The sequence below is a fragment of the Carassius auratus genome, chromosome 48, assembly GCF_003368295.1.
Source record: "Carassius auratus strain Wakin chromosome 48, ASM336829v1, whole genome shotgun sequence".
Lineage (NCBI taxonomy): Eukaryota > Metazoa > Chordata > Actinopteri > Cypriniformes > Cyprinidae > Carassius > Carassius auratus.
This window is the reverse complement of record NC_039290.1, coordinates 4852071-4870569: the sequence shown is the minus strand read 5'-3', so window position 1 is coordinate 4870569 and position 18499 is coordinate 4852071. Positions and strand designations below refer to the sequence as shown.

Sequence of the window (18499 nt, the reverse complement as noted above, 5' to 3'; positions counted from 1 at the left end):
TAGATTAAATGTGAGGGCTCTTAACCTTCGTGTTTGAACAGAGCTCTGAGCCTCCTCAGTGAACTGTTTCTTTCCCATCAGAGATATTTGTGTAATGGATTTGGCCTGAACGTGTAGATTTAGTTCGACTGAAGCATCAACCATAGTAAACCTCAGTCAAGTGACGTGACTTTCAGCCAAGTATGGTGACCCATATTCAGAATTTGTGCTCTGCATTTAACCCATCCAAAGTATTTATGTACACACACACACACACACACACACGGAGAGCAGTTGGGAGTTCAATGCCTTGCTCAAGGGCACCTAAGTCGTGGTATTGCCAGCCCAAGATTCAAACCCACAACCCTAGGGTTAGGCTCATAGGACTCTATAGGACCATGTTTTTAATCACACATCGAAAAGCCGACACACAGTGGATCTCAGAGCGCACGCTCAGTTGGCAACGTATAGTATATACACCTAGAAAAGTAGTGCTACCTCAAAAAGAATTTTCAGACAGGTTTCCATCTCAGGTAACAATTGTTTTAACTGAATAACTGTGCGTAAAATACTTTAGCTGGCTAACATTTGGCACTGTTTACAAATTACACACAATTTATAGAGACAAAAACAGCTTTATTAAAGGGATGGTTCACTGAAATATGAACAGATTTTGTCCATGCAATGAAAGTCAATGGGGTCCAAAACAACAACAATGACCTTCAAAGAATGGATTCTTTTTAATAATTATACCATTAATACATTATTAATTATATAACTAATAAATTATTAATTACAAATAAATTTGAATAAACCTAACTTAAAATATCTTCTTTGTATCTTCAAAATAGCGAGTTATTTGGACCATGAGGTAAATGAGTAAAATATGACATAATTTTCATTTTGGTTTGAATTATCCCTTTAAATGCATTTCATGTTTTGCTAACAGTTGTATAAAGTCAGATTTTACACAAGAAATGCACATGCTTTCTGGGAACATAGCAGAGTTCACAGGAAATGCACGTGGGCTGTAAAAGGGTTAGCGAGACAGACAGCGAGAGAGACAAAGGAGGAGTGGAATAATAGTGATATAGACTGGACCTGAGATACGGAGCTGGAAACTGCAGCCAGTCGATAGAGAGTGAGTACATCAATAATGTATGACTGAAATCCTCTCACAGGGGCTGATGAGGAGAGGGGCCATATGAGTGTGTGCGTGTGTTTGCCACATTATTCAACCATATTTTATGAGTCGCATGGGCATTTGTAGAAAATCTCTGTCAGAGCTGACAAAATACTGATCCACACTCCCTCTCCTGACAACAGTGGAATCCGCATACTGTGACACTAATGAGAGGAAGATGCACAGGCAGCCCACGATTGCCTCTTCGTGGAGCGTGGCACCTAGGTGCAGCTGCCGGCCGTGCTCGGAGCCCCCTCGGGGGGATGCCAGGAAAGCCCCATAACCTGTCTGTCCGTCAGTCTGTCAATTAGCCCCTGACATCTCCTCTAAAATGTACCAGGCGGGCACAGGTCTTGAACTTTTTCTATCCGTCTGTAGGTAGGGGGCTTTAGCTCAGGGACCCGGTCAAAACCCTACTGTCAGATAAGCTAACCGATGAGACCTACAAATGTGTTTACCATCCATCTGCCTCCTCCTCCATCTAACAACACATTCAGACACAATCCTTTAAACATATAATTAGCACACTTTCAATAATACCACTTTTTATTATTTTTAAATCATACATTACATTTATATATAAATGTGGCGAGTGGGGCGGGGCCGAGAGGCGTGGGAACGAGGAGTGAGGCCAGGTGTAGTGATTTGAGATGAGCTACACCTGAGCCCCACCGCTAGTATCGAGTCCCACGTAGGAGATGGAAGGATATAAAACTGGAGTGACGACTGTGAAGGACGAGAGAGGACCAGGCCTGGGACATTATTTTATGTTTTGGCTTTTATTTGTGCGCGTCAGTCACCGTGAGGGGCTGACGTGCTGTTTTGTGTTTATTTTGAATAATTAAAGTTATGTTTTGATTGTGAAAATAAAAAAATAAAAAAAAATAAAAATAAAAAAAATAAAAACCAAAACATAAAATAATGTCCCAGGCCTGGTCCTCTCTCGTCCTTCACGGTCGTCACTCCAGTTTTATATCCTTCCATCTCCTACAGAAATATATTTTTTCTACAAACACAACTTTATCAGAATGTTTCTGCCATTGTTTGGGGAGGAAAACATATATCATTGTGTCAAGCCTCGTTCAGAGTAGACAGCATCGCAGTAGATTTCTATTTGCTTTGGACACAGTGCGAGGGTATAACTGATGATGTTCAGGATCTGTGAATGATCATAAATTGTCTGTAATCTTGAGCTTATCCACATTCACTGATCCTGATGGAAATATAAAGAAGACTTACACTTCAGTTTTTTTTTAACCGCACTTCAGCTAAATTTGAAGGAAGTGTCGATAGAATGGAGCTCCTTACAGGGGTGCAAAATGAAACTGCTCCAGTCCTGATAGGAAAGTAAAATGTGATTGGTTATAGAGAGAATGTGCTATGATTGGTCAGTGGAGTGTGGCTGTTATCTGATTGGCTTGAGCAGACGGTAGGTGGAGTCCACGCATTTGTGGATCTGTGTGCGTCTTGGTGCTAGAAATGTCTCAAAATCCACAAATACTCGCAGTGATCCACAAATGCAAAGTGGCCGATCCACAAATGTATGCCGAGCGATCCCCAAATAAGCGCACCAATCTACAAATGCACAGGATGTGATTCACAAATAAATGCCAGACAAAGTTGTGTTTGTAGAATAAAACTATATATTATAATATTTTTTATTTGCAACACATTTTGTGTGTGTGTGAATTTAATTAATGTTTGTTAAACTAACAACTATTTATTTGTGGATCTTATTCTATTTATTTTGTGAATATGTATGTTTGGTTTTTGTTAATCGCTTTCCATATATTTGTGGATCATAATTTATTTATTTGGAATAATGCAACAATTCTACCCAATAATTGTGCTGGACAAAGATGGAGAGGTTTCAATACAGCACAATAGTGGTTAGTATTAAAGCCAGATCCCAGTGGTACGGTGGTCTCTAAACTGATAATTCAGTTCGAACTGACAGCAGGCACAGGCTGAGCTACTGTCTGAAGAGTGAATAATTCAGCTGTCAAAGCTCAGAGCAACAGGCTGAGGGCTGTGTCTCCCTCACACACACACACACACACACATGCAAGCAGTGGTGTATATCAGCAGGGGAAATGATAGGGGCCTTATTGATTTCAAGAAAGCAGCCAGACAGTGGGTCACTCTGACCCGGGGCTGCATAATATTCCAGGTTTGATCATGTGAAATTAGAGAGTGAGGATGTCAAAGTGAGAGTGTAGCTGAACGAGGGCTACTTTTGTTTGAAGAAGACAAAAGACATCAAAATTCCACTCTTGATTTCAGCACAAACAACGTGTTTGTTGGGAGCATGTCATGGTTTATGCCCCTTTTCCTGGCTCTTTGTTTTTGATTCACCCCCTCCGCATGTGTGGAGATCTCTAGCGTGTGTGTTTGTGTGTTGAATGCGTGTGTATATACAGATGGCGGGTTTGACTGCACCCCATTGCTATCTTGGCTGCTTTGCAAGGCGCACACTCAGCGTGATTGGCTGGCCGAGGTTTGGGGAGAAGGGGGGAAACACCGTGATGGCTCAGGTGGCCCAGTCTGGTACCAGTCGTATCATAAACAAGCCTCTTCCACTCAGCCATGAGCTCAATGCGGACTTATGAAAAAAACAATTTAGCAGAACCACATGGACGCATCTGATGCCCCATCCTCCAATTCACTCACAAATCATGAGATGGTGATATGATAGAGACATGTCCCAATTTCTTTCCCTCCTCTGGGACAGCTAAGGAGGAGGTAGATGAGCTCTAGCGAAGGAACCCTAAAACACCACCGCAAGAAATAATGGGCCCTCACTTTGTAGAAAATTGTGAAAGAAAACACACGCCGTTTCCACTCGCCTCATTTAATCCAGCCGCTCTGACAGGACCCTTCGGTGACACTGTCGAAGAGGAAGTCATGGAAATATTCCGGTAATGAGCCTCGGCTGTCTTTGGGTCTCATTTTGTACATCCAGCCAGCACAGCGAGAGGCAAATGTGGCTCATTTTTATTTGACTGGATGGATCTGCACCAATCACCTTAAGCTTATTTGAGCTTCTGGCTTAAAGCTAATACGAAATGTATTTCTTTATCTTATGGTTTTAGCATACAGTTTGCTTGTGTTAGTTTCTTAAGACCTGTCATTCACTATGCCTGTTCATTCAAAACAAACTTCAGAGACAAATCTCATTCAATTATTTTGGTGCCAATCAAAAATATCACTAAATATTCAAGATTTAGTATAAACAAAATGTAAAAGTATAAAAACTAGTATTTTAAAAAAGCAACAAGTAACTTACCCATTATTATTATTTTATTTTTTACAATAAAGATATCTAAACATCATTTAAAAGTTAAATTATTTTAGAAGGAAAACTGCATCTTATTTTTCTTTCTCCACTGGAAATGTGTTTTTGTGTCCTGCTCATAAACCCTGCTAAATTGTGCTAGACTTATTGTTATTGCTATTGTGTTGTATTAAAACTTCTACATTTTTGTCCGCCACAATCAATGGTAATCTCATCAGCGAAATGTTAGTTAACATTTTCATTCTGATTTTTGATTGTTTTGAGATGCAAAAACAAAGTAAGAAAACAAAACAAAAAATATATACACTTTAAATAAATAAATAATATTCAACATCACACAAATAATCATGTTCTATTCATTTTTTTTTTCATTTTTAAAAATATATTCTTCTTATTATTATTAAATAAAAACAATTATTACAAAATATACCAATAATAATATTAACAATAATAATAACCATAATAAGAAGAGAGCAAATATCATTATTATTAATTATTAATAATACACTATAAACAAATGTAATTTATTATTACTATAATTATTATTATAGACAACAATATGGAGAAATGTGGAGGGCCCAGGACCTTAAACACCATCCCAGGATCTGAATTATAAAGGGCAATCTAGGCCCAAAAGATACTAACCACTCTAAACTAGTCTTATGGCCTGGTGCACACCTGCAATGAAAAATGATACTTCAAAAGCTTCAAAATCCTTCCAGGTCTGGGGCAATCTTCATTCAGTGCTTTATATTTCCTTCCCAACATTCATCACTATCTCTGGCGTGTATCACCCACTGGTTTGCTTCCTGCTCCCTGTTTGCTCCCGGTTTGCTACTAGAGACTGACATCCATGACTCACCCAGCGGAGGCAACATACGCATTAGTATTATAAGCATGATGCTAATGCACGGTGCATCACACACACTAAACAGATATAACTGAAGACAGTGCTTTCTGTCAATAACCTACACAACTAACTCTAGAGAGCAGGTCATGGAGCGGAGATGGGAAACCTGACGATGCGAAACCCAGCCTTATTAAAGTGAGTCCAGGAGGATACAAGTATTATTAACATATCAAAGGTCGGTACAGGAGGTGTGTGGTGGCATTAGCTCAGAAGAAACCGAGCGTATGTCACAAGAGTGTGTCCCTTGAGTAAATGACACAAACACAAAGTGCACAAGATGCATCCATCGGTACGGCTAGTACTGACAGCTCTCTCAAAATGATCTTCGCAGGAGGACAGATGCAGAGCTGCAAGACTGATTCTTTTCACTGTTGGCCAGCAATGCCGAAGTTGGACAAACAGTAGAGCCGCCCTTCCGGCACATGCGGTACCCTATAAAGGCAGAACCTGCCACTACCGCTGTGTAACCAAGGAAAACAATCACCTCACGCCGTGCAGGGTGTTTACAGTTGCATCTGAGCCATTAGCAACCCAGACAAAGAGCATATGCAGCTCTGGCAGGGACCGCTTTGGTGGGATGGCAGGCGGGGGTGGGCTTCACCCCGGACTAGCCCAGACCGGCAGCTAAATCTGCAGAGGTGCTCAGGGGGAGCGCTTGATCTACAGGGGGCTTTATTTACAGTCTCTCACCACAAAACAAGAGTAGGAGAGCTGGGGCCACTGCGACATTCAACAGGGATACATTGACAGGATCTGTCTGGAAGCACGAAGACACAGTGGGAGAGGTACACTCATCTCCATTATGGGCTGGCACAGCCTGAGACTCCACTCAAATTCGGGCAGATGTAATCGATAAAAGAAGGACAGGGGTTTTGTTATTCCGGTATCTATGAAGCCAAGGCTTTAAAAAGCTTGGACTCGATTAATGAGAAGTATCTCGGAATCGCTGCCAGTCACCAGGTCAAGCCAAATGAGGATGGAAATGCAAAGAACCTGTTTTGAAAGAGAGATGGAACTGGTGAAGTCAACAGCTTCTGTAATAGGAGTCCATTATGAGTTCGCAAAAATGCTAACAATCGTTGGTAGCCGTCAACAAATTTACTAGCAATGTTTTATCGAAACAAAGAGGGATGTACAAAGAAATTGGTCATGATTTTTATGTTATCTTCTAAAATACGGCAATAGTTGCACATAAATCAACAATTAGCATATAGATATATAGTAAATTTGTACAATGTAAACAAAGCTTGAGAAAATAGAATAAATCCCAACACTTTCTGATTGCTTCACATTTTCTAATTCATTGGTACTTTTGATTACACTATGATAATTAGCAAAACAATGAGGAGCATACAGAGACATTACACTCATATTCTTCTCTATCTTCTAAAATATCCAAAAGTTGCATGCAAATAAATCTTACCATCAATAAACCTTCATAAAACCCTACAAAAGCCTACATCTAAACAATAAAACTAGCTATAAAAGCATCAACTAATGGAACTGTGTCTTCAGTTTGCCCCGCATCCCTCAGGAAAAAAGATGCCTTGAGATATTTAGAGAAGGTTACAGTTGTCATTTTCCGCCACGCCGGCAGGGAACAATATCATATCTGCATGTTCTGTCTCTTAGACAGAGAGAGAAACACACTGCCTTCGTCAAATAGACAGCTAGCGCTAATGATAACATGCTAGCAGCATTTCTTGACAGAACCGAGCGTGAATACTTGAAAGTCACTTCTCAATGAGACTCCTTTTTGTTTAATTAGGCTTGTAAATAATTATTGCAATTAAAGCCTGCAATTAGGAGACTGAAGCTATTAGTGATGTGACAGATTCCAAGGAGACCCTGGGTGTGGTGGAGTGCGCACTAAAGCTACAACATTATGCAGTCACGCGTTGACAGCTAGAATGACTGTTGATATGCTAGAACATTTTAATTGCAGATGGTATTATCTTGGCATCCTCACGTCTGATCCCTGAGACAACAACGCAGTCGCTTGAAAGTTGCAGAAAAGTTCCCGTACTCAACTGTGTAAGTTGACTGGAGGGGAAAATAACAAGCTGGTCTTTCCCAAAGTTCCTTCAGAGAAATACATTTTTACATTTTTTAGGTCTAGGATGATTTATTTCTCGAAAATGTATTAAAAAAAAATCTCTGAGCAACAGATTATTCTGACAAGACAAAACTCATTATCACTGATTTGCATCTGTCTCAGATTACTTCTCCTAAAATCTCTTCGAGGTAATAATAAATTATACACTTCTGAGATACTAAGAGTCAAAACCCTTTGCTTTAATCTTATTCCATCATTAAGGTTGCTGTTTCAAAGATCATCTGAACTTTCTAGGATTCTTTTTGGACCATGTTTTTCCACAAAGCTGCAGGGAACGTGTTCAGCCACTTATCACCGCTAATGCTTATCAAGCCGTTTTACACTATCGACATTTCTCATTGGGTGGTCCGACTCGAGACTGATGCACAACAAAAAGATTGCAAAGTCGAATGTACCCTCTTACCTCTGCCACACTCAACTATGGCTTTGCTTATTAGCCGTGTTATCCTGCACCCCCACAGAGCAACCGCTCTCTTAACAAGGCACCCAACAAGCCACGCAAGCAGATCTCAGGTCTCCACCACCTCATTTGAGACTATTAAATCAACACCACACTGAAAGCCCCCTAGAGGCCCTTGAGACAGCTACGAGCATTCAACAGGTACAACCAGTCCTGCTAGCACCTGCCCTCAACTAATAACAAGCATCCGTGACACTGGCTTGCCTCTGTATGCTCTACTAAATCTAGGGCTAGCCTGATGGGTCAGAGGCAGCTAGGGTTCAACCAGGTTGTTTACTAACAAGAACAAAGACCTTTCACCTTAAGAGTCCAAATTCTCGGTTGAACAAAAACCACCGGTAGTCCATCGGGCTGCAGAGCAAATTATTTATTGACAGCACAGCTGCTGCTGGGGGCAGAAAGGAGGAGGGACGAAGGGCAAGAGAAAGCACCTTCAAGGCGATGCATTTTTTAATTAAACCCTTGATGGCGGCTGACAAGAGTTTTGCTATCAAATAACGAGGACAGGACTGGCCAATGGTTCCTGTGCACCAAACCTGATTAGTGCAAATCCTTGCTTAAGTCAATTAGCGATGCAATAATGTGAGAGGAAAAGATGCACTTTGTGCTCCTCCCCAAGGGTTCCTTCTAGTCTCAAAGGTGTTTCTGTAAGGGCGAATTGCAATGGAGGCCATATACAACTGACCTTTAGGGTGACCCTGGCAGTTTGATACACCGCACCAGGTTAGCTGCTGACCCGAAGACCGCAATATACGCAGCATTCAGGCGTAAAGCCTTTAGGTGTCCGGAGAGAGTGTGAGATTGGAACCGGCTTTCGCTGAATGAGTCTGCTAAATAGCTTCATCAATAATGTTGGACGCGGGATGTATCGACAGGAGCATTTATCCTGATCTGTCCCTCTATCAATAGCAAGTGGAGCCATCACGTTGACACTCAAACGTGCACCTTATCATAGGTATTGATTCCCCCCACCTATACTTTGTATCGTGCAAGCAGCAACTCCCTAAAAATCTGAAATAACAAGCATACTATAACAATAACAAGCTCAACTCGCTGCAAATAGAAAAAAAACACCTGCACATTAAGAAAACAAATTCATCTATTTGACAACACAGGCATTACAAATGCTCACAACACAACAAAATAACGAAACACAATGCAAATAGAAAAAAACACCTGCAAATTTAGAAAACAACTTCATCAATTTGACAACAAATGCGCTGCAAATACTCACGACACAATCAAAGAAACGCGCTGCAAATAAAATTCTTAAATTGGTTGTTGCGCGTTTCTTTTTTTGTTTGCATTGTGAGCAATTGCAGCACCTGCTGTCAAACTGATGAAGATGTTTTCTTGATTTGCTGGTCCTTTTTCTATTTGCTTTTTTTTTTTTTGAAGTTGCAGTGCGTTAAGCTCTCTCAGCCACCGTAAATATTGTTATGCTAGAAAGATAGTATACTAGCAAGCTGTGATAGCTAATCAAGAAGAATGATTGACAAAAGCAAAATGCACATGCTAGCAGCTCATCACTGTTCATTTAATGGCCTGCAGATGTCAGGCAGTCGTAAAAGCAGAGATAGGCGATACCTACTTTGGATAAGCTTGGACATGTCCAATTTCTCATGAATACAATGGATTTCATTACTCATTTGTTATGCTTAAAAAAGAACATTTTCATTCTTTCCTGTCAATTACCATGGCAGCTACAGTTAATCTAAGTCTTTGTCCAGGGCAGCATGAATGACAGTGATTGGTGGATAGAGGGGAGATGGAGGTCGCTGGTTAAGACACTCTCCTTGTTCCCGTTTTTTAGCAAGAGCAGCTGCACTTTCACAGGGTGGCCAGGGGTCAAAGAAATGCTAGGGGGCATCTGAGGCTGAGAAGGCACTTTTTTATTTTATAATAAGTCTGAACTTTGGGCACAATTCCTCAGTTTAGCTCATTGTTAGTCTAGCTTGCTGTACAGACTACAGCAAAGCAGAATTCCAGGCCTCTTCCTGCAGATTGTGTATGAGAATCAAGAGCTGAGTGCGCATATCTCTGTTAAGTGAATATTAATGCTGCTTTCTTCTCATTTATCACATCCTCTGCTCTGTTGATTTCCTGTTAGCCCTTTCATCATATACACCCCCATCCCCCTAACCATGCTACAGTCACCCAAACGCTGACATCCAGACACACATTTACAGAACGCCACACACACAGAAAAGCCAGTGGCTGTTGGCCAACTCAATCTGCATGCAGTACGAGGGGCAGATCGAACCAAACAAAGAGAAACAAAAGACTCCAAAGGCACCGAGCGTAAATCATAGGCTGTATATGATTTCTGGAGGGCACTATCTGTGCAGACAGGACTTCACTTAGTTGACATTTGAATATTTGTATATTTCTGTGTGTTTAATTAAAGCTAGTGATTTGAATGAATTCATGCTATACAAAAAAAGTTAAAAAAAAAACATAATTGGACATTAGAATGATCAATTTTTTAAGAACTATATGCCATAAATGAGGGATGCTCAAACTACTCCCTAAAAAAAGAGATACATAAAATACAATTACAAATGCCTCCATTTGCAACGGCTCTAATTTTGCTTAGGCCAGTGTGATTTCTGAGTCGACGATCTTCAGCTGGATAATGGAAGGAGAGTGTTATTTTAGGAGCTGGCTGTAATGGACTGTTGAAGAGAGGGGAGAGACTCTAAACAATTTCACTCCGGGTGAAAAATCCCATTTCCCTGCGTTTGATAACCACACAGTTCATTTCCTACATTTCCCAGACAAAGGTAACGCAGGCCCAGAATGTCCCTGTGTGTGTGTGTGTGTGTGTGTGTTTGTGAATGAAAGATCAAAATGGTAAATACATGCATATCAAGGTACATAATGTGTGTGTGCCAAAGGAGGCTAAGGCTATTGCAAAGACACAGAGCAAATAATCTGGTTCTTCAAGATGGGGAAAAGGGAAGTCATGCATTGATTTTAAATTTCACAGCTGAGCACTTGGGAGTGAAATTGCCAGGGTAGAAATACGGAGGCTCGTTTATTTGGTTGATGATCTCGGATACATTGCTTTTATGAGCTGGTTGGGGAAGCGAGAGAAGGGTTCAAGAGTAAGAAGCAGATCTTGGATTCTCAAGTTCAACCTAAACGTTTCTCGCTATATGAATGACAGCAGCATATGCAAAAAATCGGGTCTGGTTGTTAAACTCGACACTTCATTCACATGCTTCTCTACGTTAGTCACGCTGATGGAAATTTCACGCCACTCTTAATAGTTGGTGTGGGATAGATGATGTCAAATCTTGAGCTGGGTTTTTAAGGCCAACTCATGAAATCAAACTACCGTGCAAAGCTTTTCCTCTCATTTGGATGCCACTGATGACTTATAACACATGTTTCGAAAATAAAAATATCTCAACAGACATGTTCACATCATATAATGTGTATTTGAAGCTATGGTTTCAGTGGTGTCAACGGGTGCTTGGCGATTTTGACCTATGGTCTTAACTGCACTGATAATTAAATGAATAAATGATTCAATGTGAATCGCTCGCCACTAATGTGCACTAATGTGTATTGTGCAACTGATTAAACGACCAATCAAAACACTTACAATCTATTCTGAAGCCCTCTCCAGCCTGATTTAACAATAATTGGCACATTGTTGTGGCATTTTACTTATCTGCATCAGACCTTTCAATTAAATTTAGAGCAAAATGTGCTGTTTAGAGATCTGTTTACATCAGAAACAGAAATCTGAAAGCACTGAACATCACCTAGAGTCTCACCACACCAAAAAGTCTTTGTCCAAAAGTCCAAAGGAGTTTTGTGTGCCAATATGCAAAAGGGTGAGTCGAACAAACCTGCTAGGCAATATGTCTTTCCTCCTCACAGTTTGCATTAGGGTTTGGTTTACACGCTTCAATGAGAACGAGCGGAGTTGGTTACATGTGCTGGATTTGCATATGACAGCAGGTGTGGCTTTGTCCCAAGTGCTCAGGCTTCATTTGACTGTGTGAGGTCGCACAGATGACACACAAAGCTCTGTTCCACATCCTAGTGAGCTCATGCCACAAGTTCATCTAAAAAGGCGAATATATTTTATATATTTATATATATTTATATATTTTCTTCAATACTGAACAATATGAATAAAATGTACAACTTTATCAAATAAGTGTATATACTATGCACATAGTAATATTTATATTATATAATAGTACTATGCAATATATTTGTTTATTTTGTTTATTTATTTGGGTCCCCATTAGCTTCCACAATGTGGTTGCTAGTCTTCCTGGGGCCCATAATTTTAATATATATAAAATACATTGTAAAAAAACAAAAAAACTACAATATTATACTACATTACACAAAGTCAGATATAATCAGTCTATCAATTTCCCCATCCATCCATAATCCATCCATCTATATATACTGTACAATAAATATACAAAGAAATATGTCAACATGCAATTTGTACTAGTATCAATAATTTTCACAGATTTTTTAATCAAGAAAAACGTGATATAGCAATTCAAAATCATTAATGCTACTATTAAATCCAATAATATAAATACTGAGTAATTGTTATTTTAAGATAGATAGATATACAGATAGCTTGGACAACAGAATGATAGATAAAACGATTGACAGGTGGCCTATACTGTAAGTGCAGCAGTTCAGTCCTTTCATCAGTTTCTATTCTTGTTAGGATGCTGTCTACGCAGCTCACAGAGACCCCCACTCATGTGCCATCCGTCTGGAAGAGAGGTGACAAGTAAAGACTGTTTGCAGTCGGCTGGAATGTAAAACCTAGATGAGATATTTTTGAAGCAGTCTTTGACACACATTTTGTAAATGTGCATGACATCGCTAAGTCTCCATGTCTCTTTCAACGACTCCCTTTTTGTTTCCCTCGCCCGCCGCTCTCTCCCTCTGTCTGTGTAAAGCTGTTATCAGCTGAAACAGCTCTGACCTTTCATAGCTGTTAGCCTCTGGCTCTCTTCCCCAGCCAAACAGCCAAAGCACTTTATCACAAGACTATGAATTACCACCGAAAGGACACCATCTCACCGCCTGCGTGATCTGAGACTGCAGACGCTCCTGTTCTGCTCTGAACGCTCTTTCTTTCAAGCCATTCACAGACATTGGCTAAACACGGCTAACATAACCTGTGTTTTCTGACTGCTCTGGTCGTGGACACATCTTGTCTGGAGCTCATTTGTCTTTCAGTTCCACTGTGTTGCTCTAACCAATAACTATGGACCATTTACATAGCATTCACACATGTAGACTGAAACAATGAGCCCTGAAGTCTATGAGTGTATTTCTCTTTATGTCAATGTGAGGCAATCTGTTTGAAATCTATTTGTGTTCAAGTGAGGGAAGGCTATGCATTTGGAACGAGCTGTATTTATGCAAGTCTTTGAGGATCCACACAATATACGGCATCATAGAAAATAATTATAGATGCAGAATGGGAAAAGAGGTAGCGTGAAGCAGTTGTGGGTAAAAATGGAGTGTGTTTGTGCATGTGTCTCTGCATAAAGCAAGATTACATGCTGGTTTGAGCGTGCTTGAATACTAACTGCAAATCCATCGCTGTGTGATGCATGTGTGCATGTATGTAAATTTGTACCCACACATCCATCTGTACAGTACTCTTCACATCAACCACACTCATACGCTCAAAGATAGCAAATGACCATGGACCTTATAACCCTTGATATGACAACATAAAACAACATTTGCAACACATCTGAGTTCCATAACACGATACATTTACATATTTAAGAATAATAAGAGGGAACACAGGAAGGGACTTGATTTGATCCATTAACAGACTGACTGAATCATGGCAAAGTGAAAAGTGATAATAATACTCTATATATGGACGATTGTACAATATACTGTGTATCTATATATCTATATCTATATGTTTATAAAATATATTCTTTATGTCATACTGTACATTACAAAGTTGTGAATTTTATTTATGTATTTTACAAATTAGTAAAGATTCTCTGGCCATTTAATGCTTATTGCCCATAATATGAAAATATGGCTTTTTGGGCATCAATAAAATTATTGGTCACAGTTTTAGCTATATAAATTATTATATAATGTTATATTATTTAGTCAAACTATTAAAACATTTTATTAAATTGTTCAGTCATTCAGTATCAGTCATTTCTATCTTTTTTTACATTTAAGACATTTTTACTGTGATTAAGTTCCACCTTGAATGCATTTTTACATATTTTAAAAACGATTAATATTTCAGTCATGTAAAATATTACGTATTATGGTCAAGTTGGGCCATTTTGGCTCCATTACACCCAATCCTCCACTCCGACTCTGTTTCCTGCTAGCATAAGAGCTTGTGCTGAAAGGTGAATAGCAATCCTGCTGCTCTGTGAAGTGTGAAGCTTGACTACGCCAACTGACTCCTTAAACAGAGGTGCGCTGGGGTGACGGAAGCCTTGTCTTTAGCAGTATTTTTTGTTCCACTCATCCCAACAAGTGAACGTCTCACACCTACATCCTGAATATTAACGCTACTCAAAGAAGATACGATGGCCATCATGAAGAGAAATACCTCTGAGAGCAATTCAGCCCAAGTCAGACCGAAAGAGTCAGACTCTTAACACGGCCGATTAATAAGCTGTAATATTGAATTAATCACCTGAAACACTTAAAACAGAACAGAATTGGGTGGAGAGAAGATGGAACATTCTGATAGCTCTTTTATGATGGGATTACTGGGTGAGAAGGACAAATCCTTTAAGGTTTGGGTGAATACTTTTTGTTAAAGACTGTTAAATGCTAGTGAAGAGATTCACAGGAATACGCATGCACACACACACTCGAATGGTTTTAAAGTCTAATGCCAGCTGCTATATTTGTTTTCTACAGTGCCATGAGAAAACAAAGGTTTTCAAACTTTATGATGCCAAACACCCCCCAAATATGATGATTCCCATTCCAAAATATAATATAATATAATAGTGCTATATTACAGTGTATGAGTGCAAAAGAAAGAGAAAAAGCAGAATCTTTGTAAGTCTATGTCCCCTCTGTTAATTCATTGTCACCAGGTCTGTTTGATGTGAAGGCCTGGTTCCTAAGTCACAAAGTTGATCCAATGCTGAGCTCACTTCTACATCCCTGGTGAGGTTGACAGGATGTGTGTATAGACACAATGCGCTGACTCAACAAGTCTTCTTCTCTTTCTCCTCCTTTTTCTCTCATGTGCCACTTCACGTGGTGCCCAGCGGGGCTGACCCAGCGGGACACACATGTATTGGTATGATGTGAACCTGTCAGCTCACTGTGCATCAAACCACCGCACTCATTACCGGCCCTTCCCTCCTGCCACACCCAACCCCATCCCAATACCCACGCGTTACCCCACAGGGGACATCAGCCCTCTAGAGCGGATGCTAAAAAAAGCTTGGAGATGTAAGCAACCAGCCTGGTCATCCATCTCTAAGCAGAGACAATGTTTTCTCTTTCTCTTCCTTTTAGGAGGCTCTCTCTCTTTTTTTTCTTTTCTTTCACTTTGTTTCATAGTCTAACATAGGATTGGGCAGTGTATTGTTCAGAGTAAGAAATGTTTCAACTGTAAGCGTTTTTTCTGTGCTGAGCAGAATATCCATAGAGCAATTTAAAAAAGCAACAAAATATTAAAATAGTATTTACATTAAACATAATTTCATTTTATTAGAAAATATCTTTATAACATATAATAAAGAAATTATTCTAATAATCATTAAAATCATTTTTGTAATATATGCACAATTACTACTTTATGTCGTAAGATATGTTAAAAAAATGTTTTTATGAATTTCCAGTAAAAATAACTACAACTTATGAAACTACAATCTATTTACGCCCTCGGAAAAAAAAAGGTAATTGCAAGATTAATTTTAAAATATGAAATAATGCCACACTCTGATATTTGAAGTCACATTGTGAGATCAAAAGTCAAACTTTCCTAAATATAGTTGCAAAAACAAGAACTTTAGCCATAATAACAAGAAATTCAAGTCATATTGTGAGATTTAAAGCTGCAATTATAAGAACTAAAGTTGGCAAAAGTGGGGTTTCCATAATACTGTGATGTATAGGGTTACTGTGATATAAAATGACTCATACCGCCCACCTCTGGTCTGCAACGTGTCCCATGGGAAGCATTGCGTGTATTGATATAATATGAGCAGGTTCTCTCTCCATCTCTCTCTCTCTCTTCATTATGCTGTCAAGAGAGAGTGACCTTGTTCTCACTCCATCTCTCCTCCTTCAGCTGTCCCTCCATCACTCTCTCCTTCTCTGACACAGCTACTCTACTCTCTTCCCCTTGCTCTCTTTCATTAGAGGATGCTGTCACGTTCTCTCTGTCCTACAGCTGTTATGGATGGTAAAAAGAAGAGACGACGAGAGGAGAAAGCATATACATGTATATATTCAGACCTGTCTCTCCGACATGACGTAGATGTAGCTGTTGTCCAGGGAGAAGGCCATGTCTCTAAGAATAGGGCTTCCATCTTTGATGACCGGCAGAGTTTCATACTGGACGCCACCTTGAGGAGGACCATCAACTCGAATCTGACAGAGAAAGAAGGAGAAGAATTCATGAGAAGAATTGTAATCGTTTTACAATGTCTTACATATTATATATACATACACACGCACGCACACACACACACACACACACACACACACACACACACACACACACACACACACACACACATATATATATATAGGATAATATTATATTCTACAATAAATTTAATTAAAATAATACATTATTTTATAAAAACTATTTTACATAATGTAATATAACTACATATATTGTAAAATGTAATATTGCATAATTATTGTATTGTATATTTTTTATACAATTATGTATATTATGTAAAAAAAATATAATTTATTGTATGTTTTATTATTATTTTTATGCATTTTTATATACATACACTATACCACATACAGAAGTATATATATATGTCATGCATTATAATATATAATTATATTATATGCATAATAATGTATTATAATAATTGACATCATTTATGATTATTATAAATTTTTATTTATTACTTTAAACAGAATTACGGTGACTTAAGGGGCTTTGATCAGGTCAAACGTCATCTCAGAGCAATAAAATCAGATGAAATACAAACTGAAGTCACAGGTTTCACATTAAAGCGTCTCCTCCCACTGCTTTCACACACCCCAAAAGATAATTAAAAACCCAGGACACATTGCGGCTGTCCTGCATGGAGTGTGTGTCTCTGATCAGGGTCAGTCCTAGGTCATATGTCTGTCTAGTAGTGCTTTACAATAGAGGACGAGCCTAACAGAAACCCGGGAGAGCAAAGATCATACAATTAAACCATCCAGAGTTCAAAGGCAGTCTTTCTCAACACGATTCTGGCCCAAAGCACAGGCAGGGGGAAAAAAAGCATGTCCACACTACACTAAAGCCCTGTTCAAGCATTAGTCCACTCCCCTGAATGTAAAAACCATCTGTGAGCGGCAGACTCCCAATCCACTACACAGACATTTACAGCACACTGACGTCCCTCCGTATTTGTAAATGTGTTCATACATAAAACATGTCAGCCAGTCAACAAGACCCACCTCCTCTTGTTCAGCCGAGCGTGACCCTGATATGACCTGCCGCGCACACCACAGAGACCTTATGTCACGGAGAACTGTGTGTCCAGTAGTCTACAGAGGGCACTTTGAAAAACACACTTCATTTGCAGGCAGGAAGTGGCTCTGACATGATGGCTGTAGAGTTAAATGTTGTGTTCACTGGTCCTACAGGGGGCTATAAAGCAATCAAACATGGACACTGCAAGTAGGTTCTGTAGATGGATCTATAAAGGTGATGGAGGGATGCACAGCTGTAAAGGCCAAGGATCACTTGGTGGATACAGAAATGAAGCAGAGACCCCCCTGTTAGATACTGTATACTATACACACTGTGATAAGCCGTTAAAACAATTACAAAACAATTATATAAAAGAAATTGTATAACTTTTTATTTATTTATTTACATTTATTGTCATGCTTTTTTATGATTATATACACATACACTAAAAACAAATTCCCACAAAAAAGTTATTTTAAATCAATCATTGGCAGACCCATTGTTCTAAGTGGTATACAATGTCTTCAGCTACACTGATCCTTTAATTTCCCCGAATGTCTTTGGAAATGGATTCTGTCTTATAGTTTCTCTTCCTCTGCACCACTGATCTGTCGTTCACCTGGCTTGAGTCTCTTCCTTTCATCATTGTTCTGTCTCTCAGAGGCTTGTCTTCTCCTTACAAGCTTCTGCAACATTTGCTCATTACTTTTTTCATTATTGGCTCTCTCTCTCTCTCTCTCTCTCTCTCTCCCTCTCTCGGTCCCGTATGTACATTATAGATGGCTGCCGTCCTTTTGGCTGCAGTATAAGTGCAGCTGTCTTTCTCATTCAGAGATTCTCTGACAGCAGAGCCCACGCAGAACTACACCCAACAGTCACATATTTATATATA

General features: G+C 39.4%; 1 protein-coding gene across 2 annotated transcripts in view; it reads right to left on the bottom strand.

The window, feature by feature from the left end:
- plxna2 (plexin A2) overlaps positions 1 to 18499 on the bottom strand; it is a 167869-nt gene that overhangs the window by 80509 nt on the left and 68861 nt on the right. For both annotated transcript variants that reach the window (XM_026236931.1, XM_026236932.1), the window contains exon 4: positions 16416 to 16550. In XM_026236931.1, coding sequence (XP_026092716.1) covers positions 16416 to 16550 — 135 coding nt within the window. The remainder of the gene's footprint in view (positions 1 to 16415; positions 16551 to 18499) is intronic.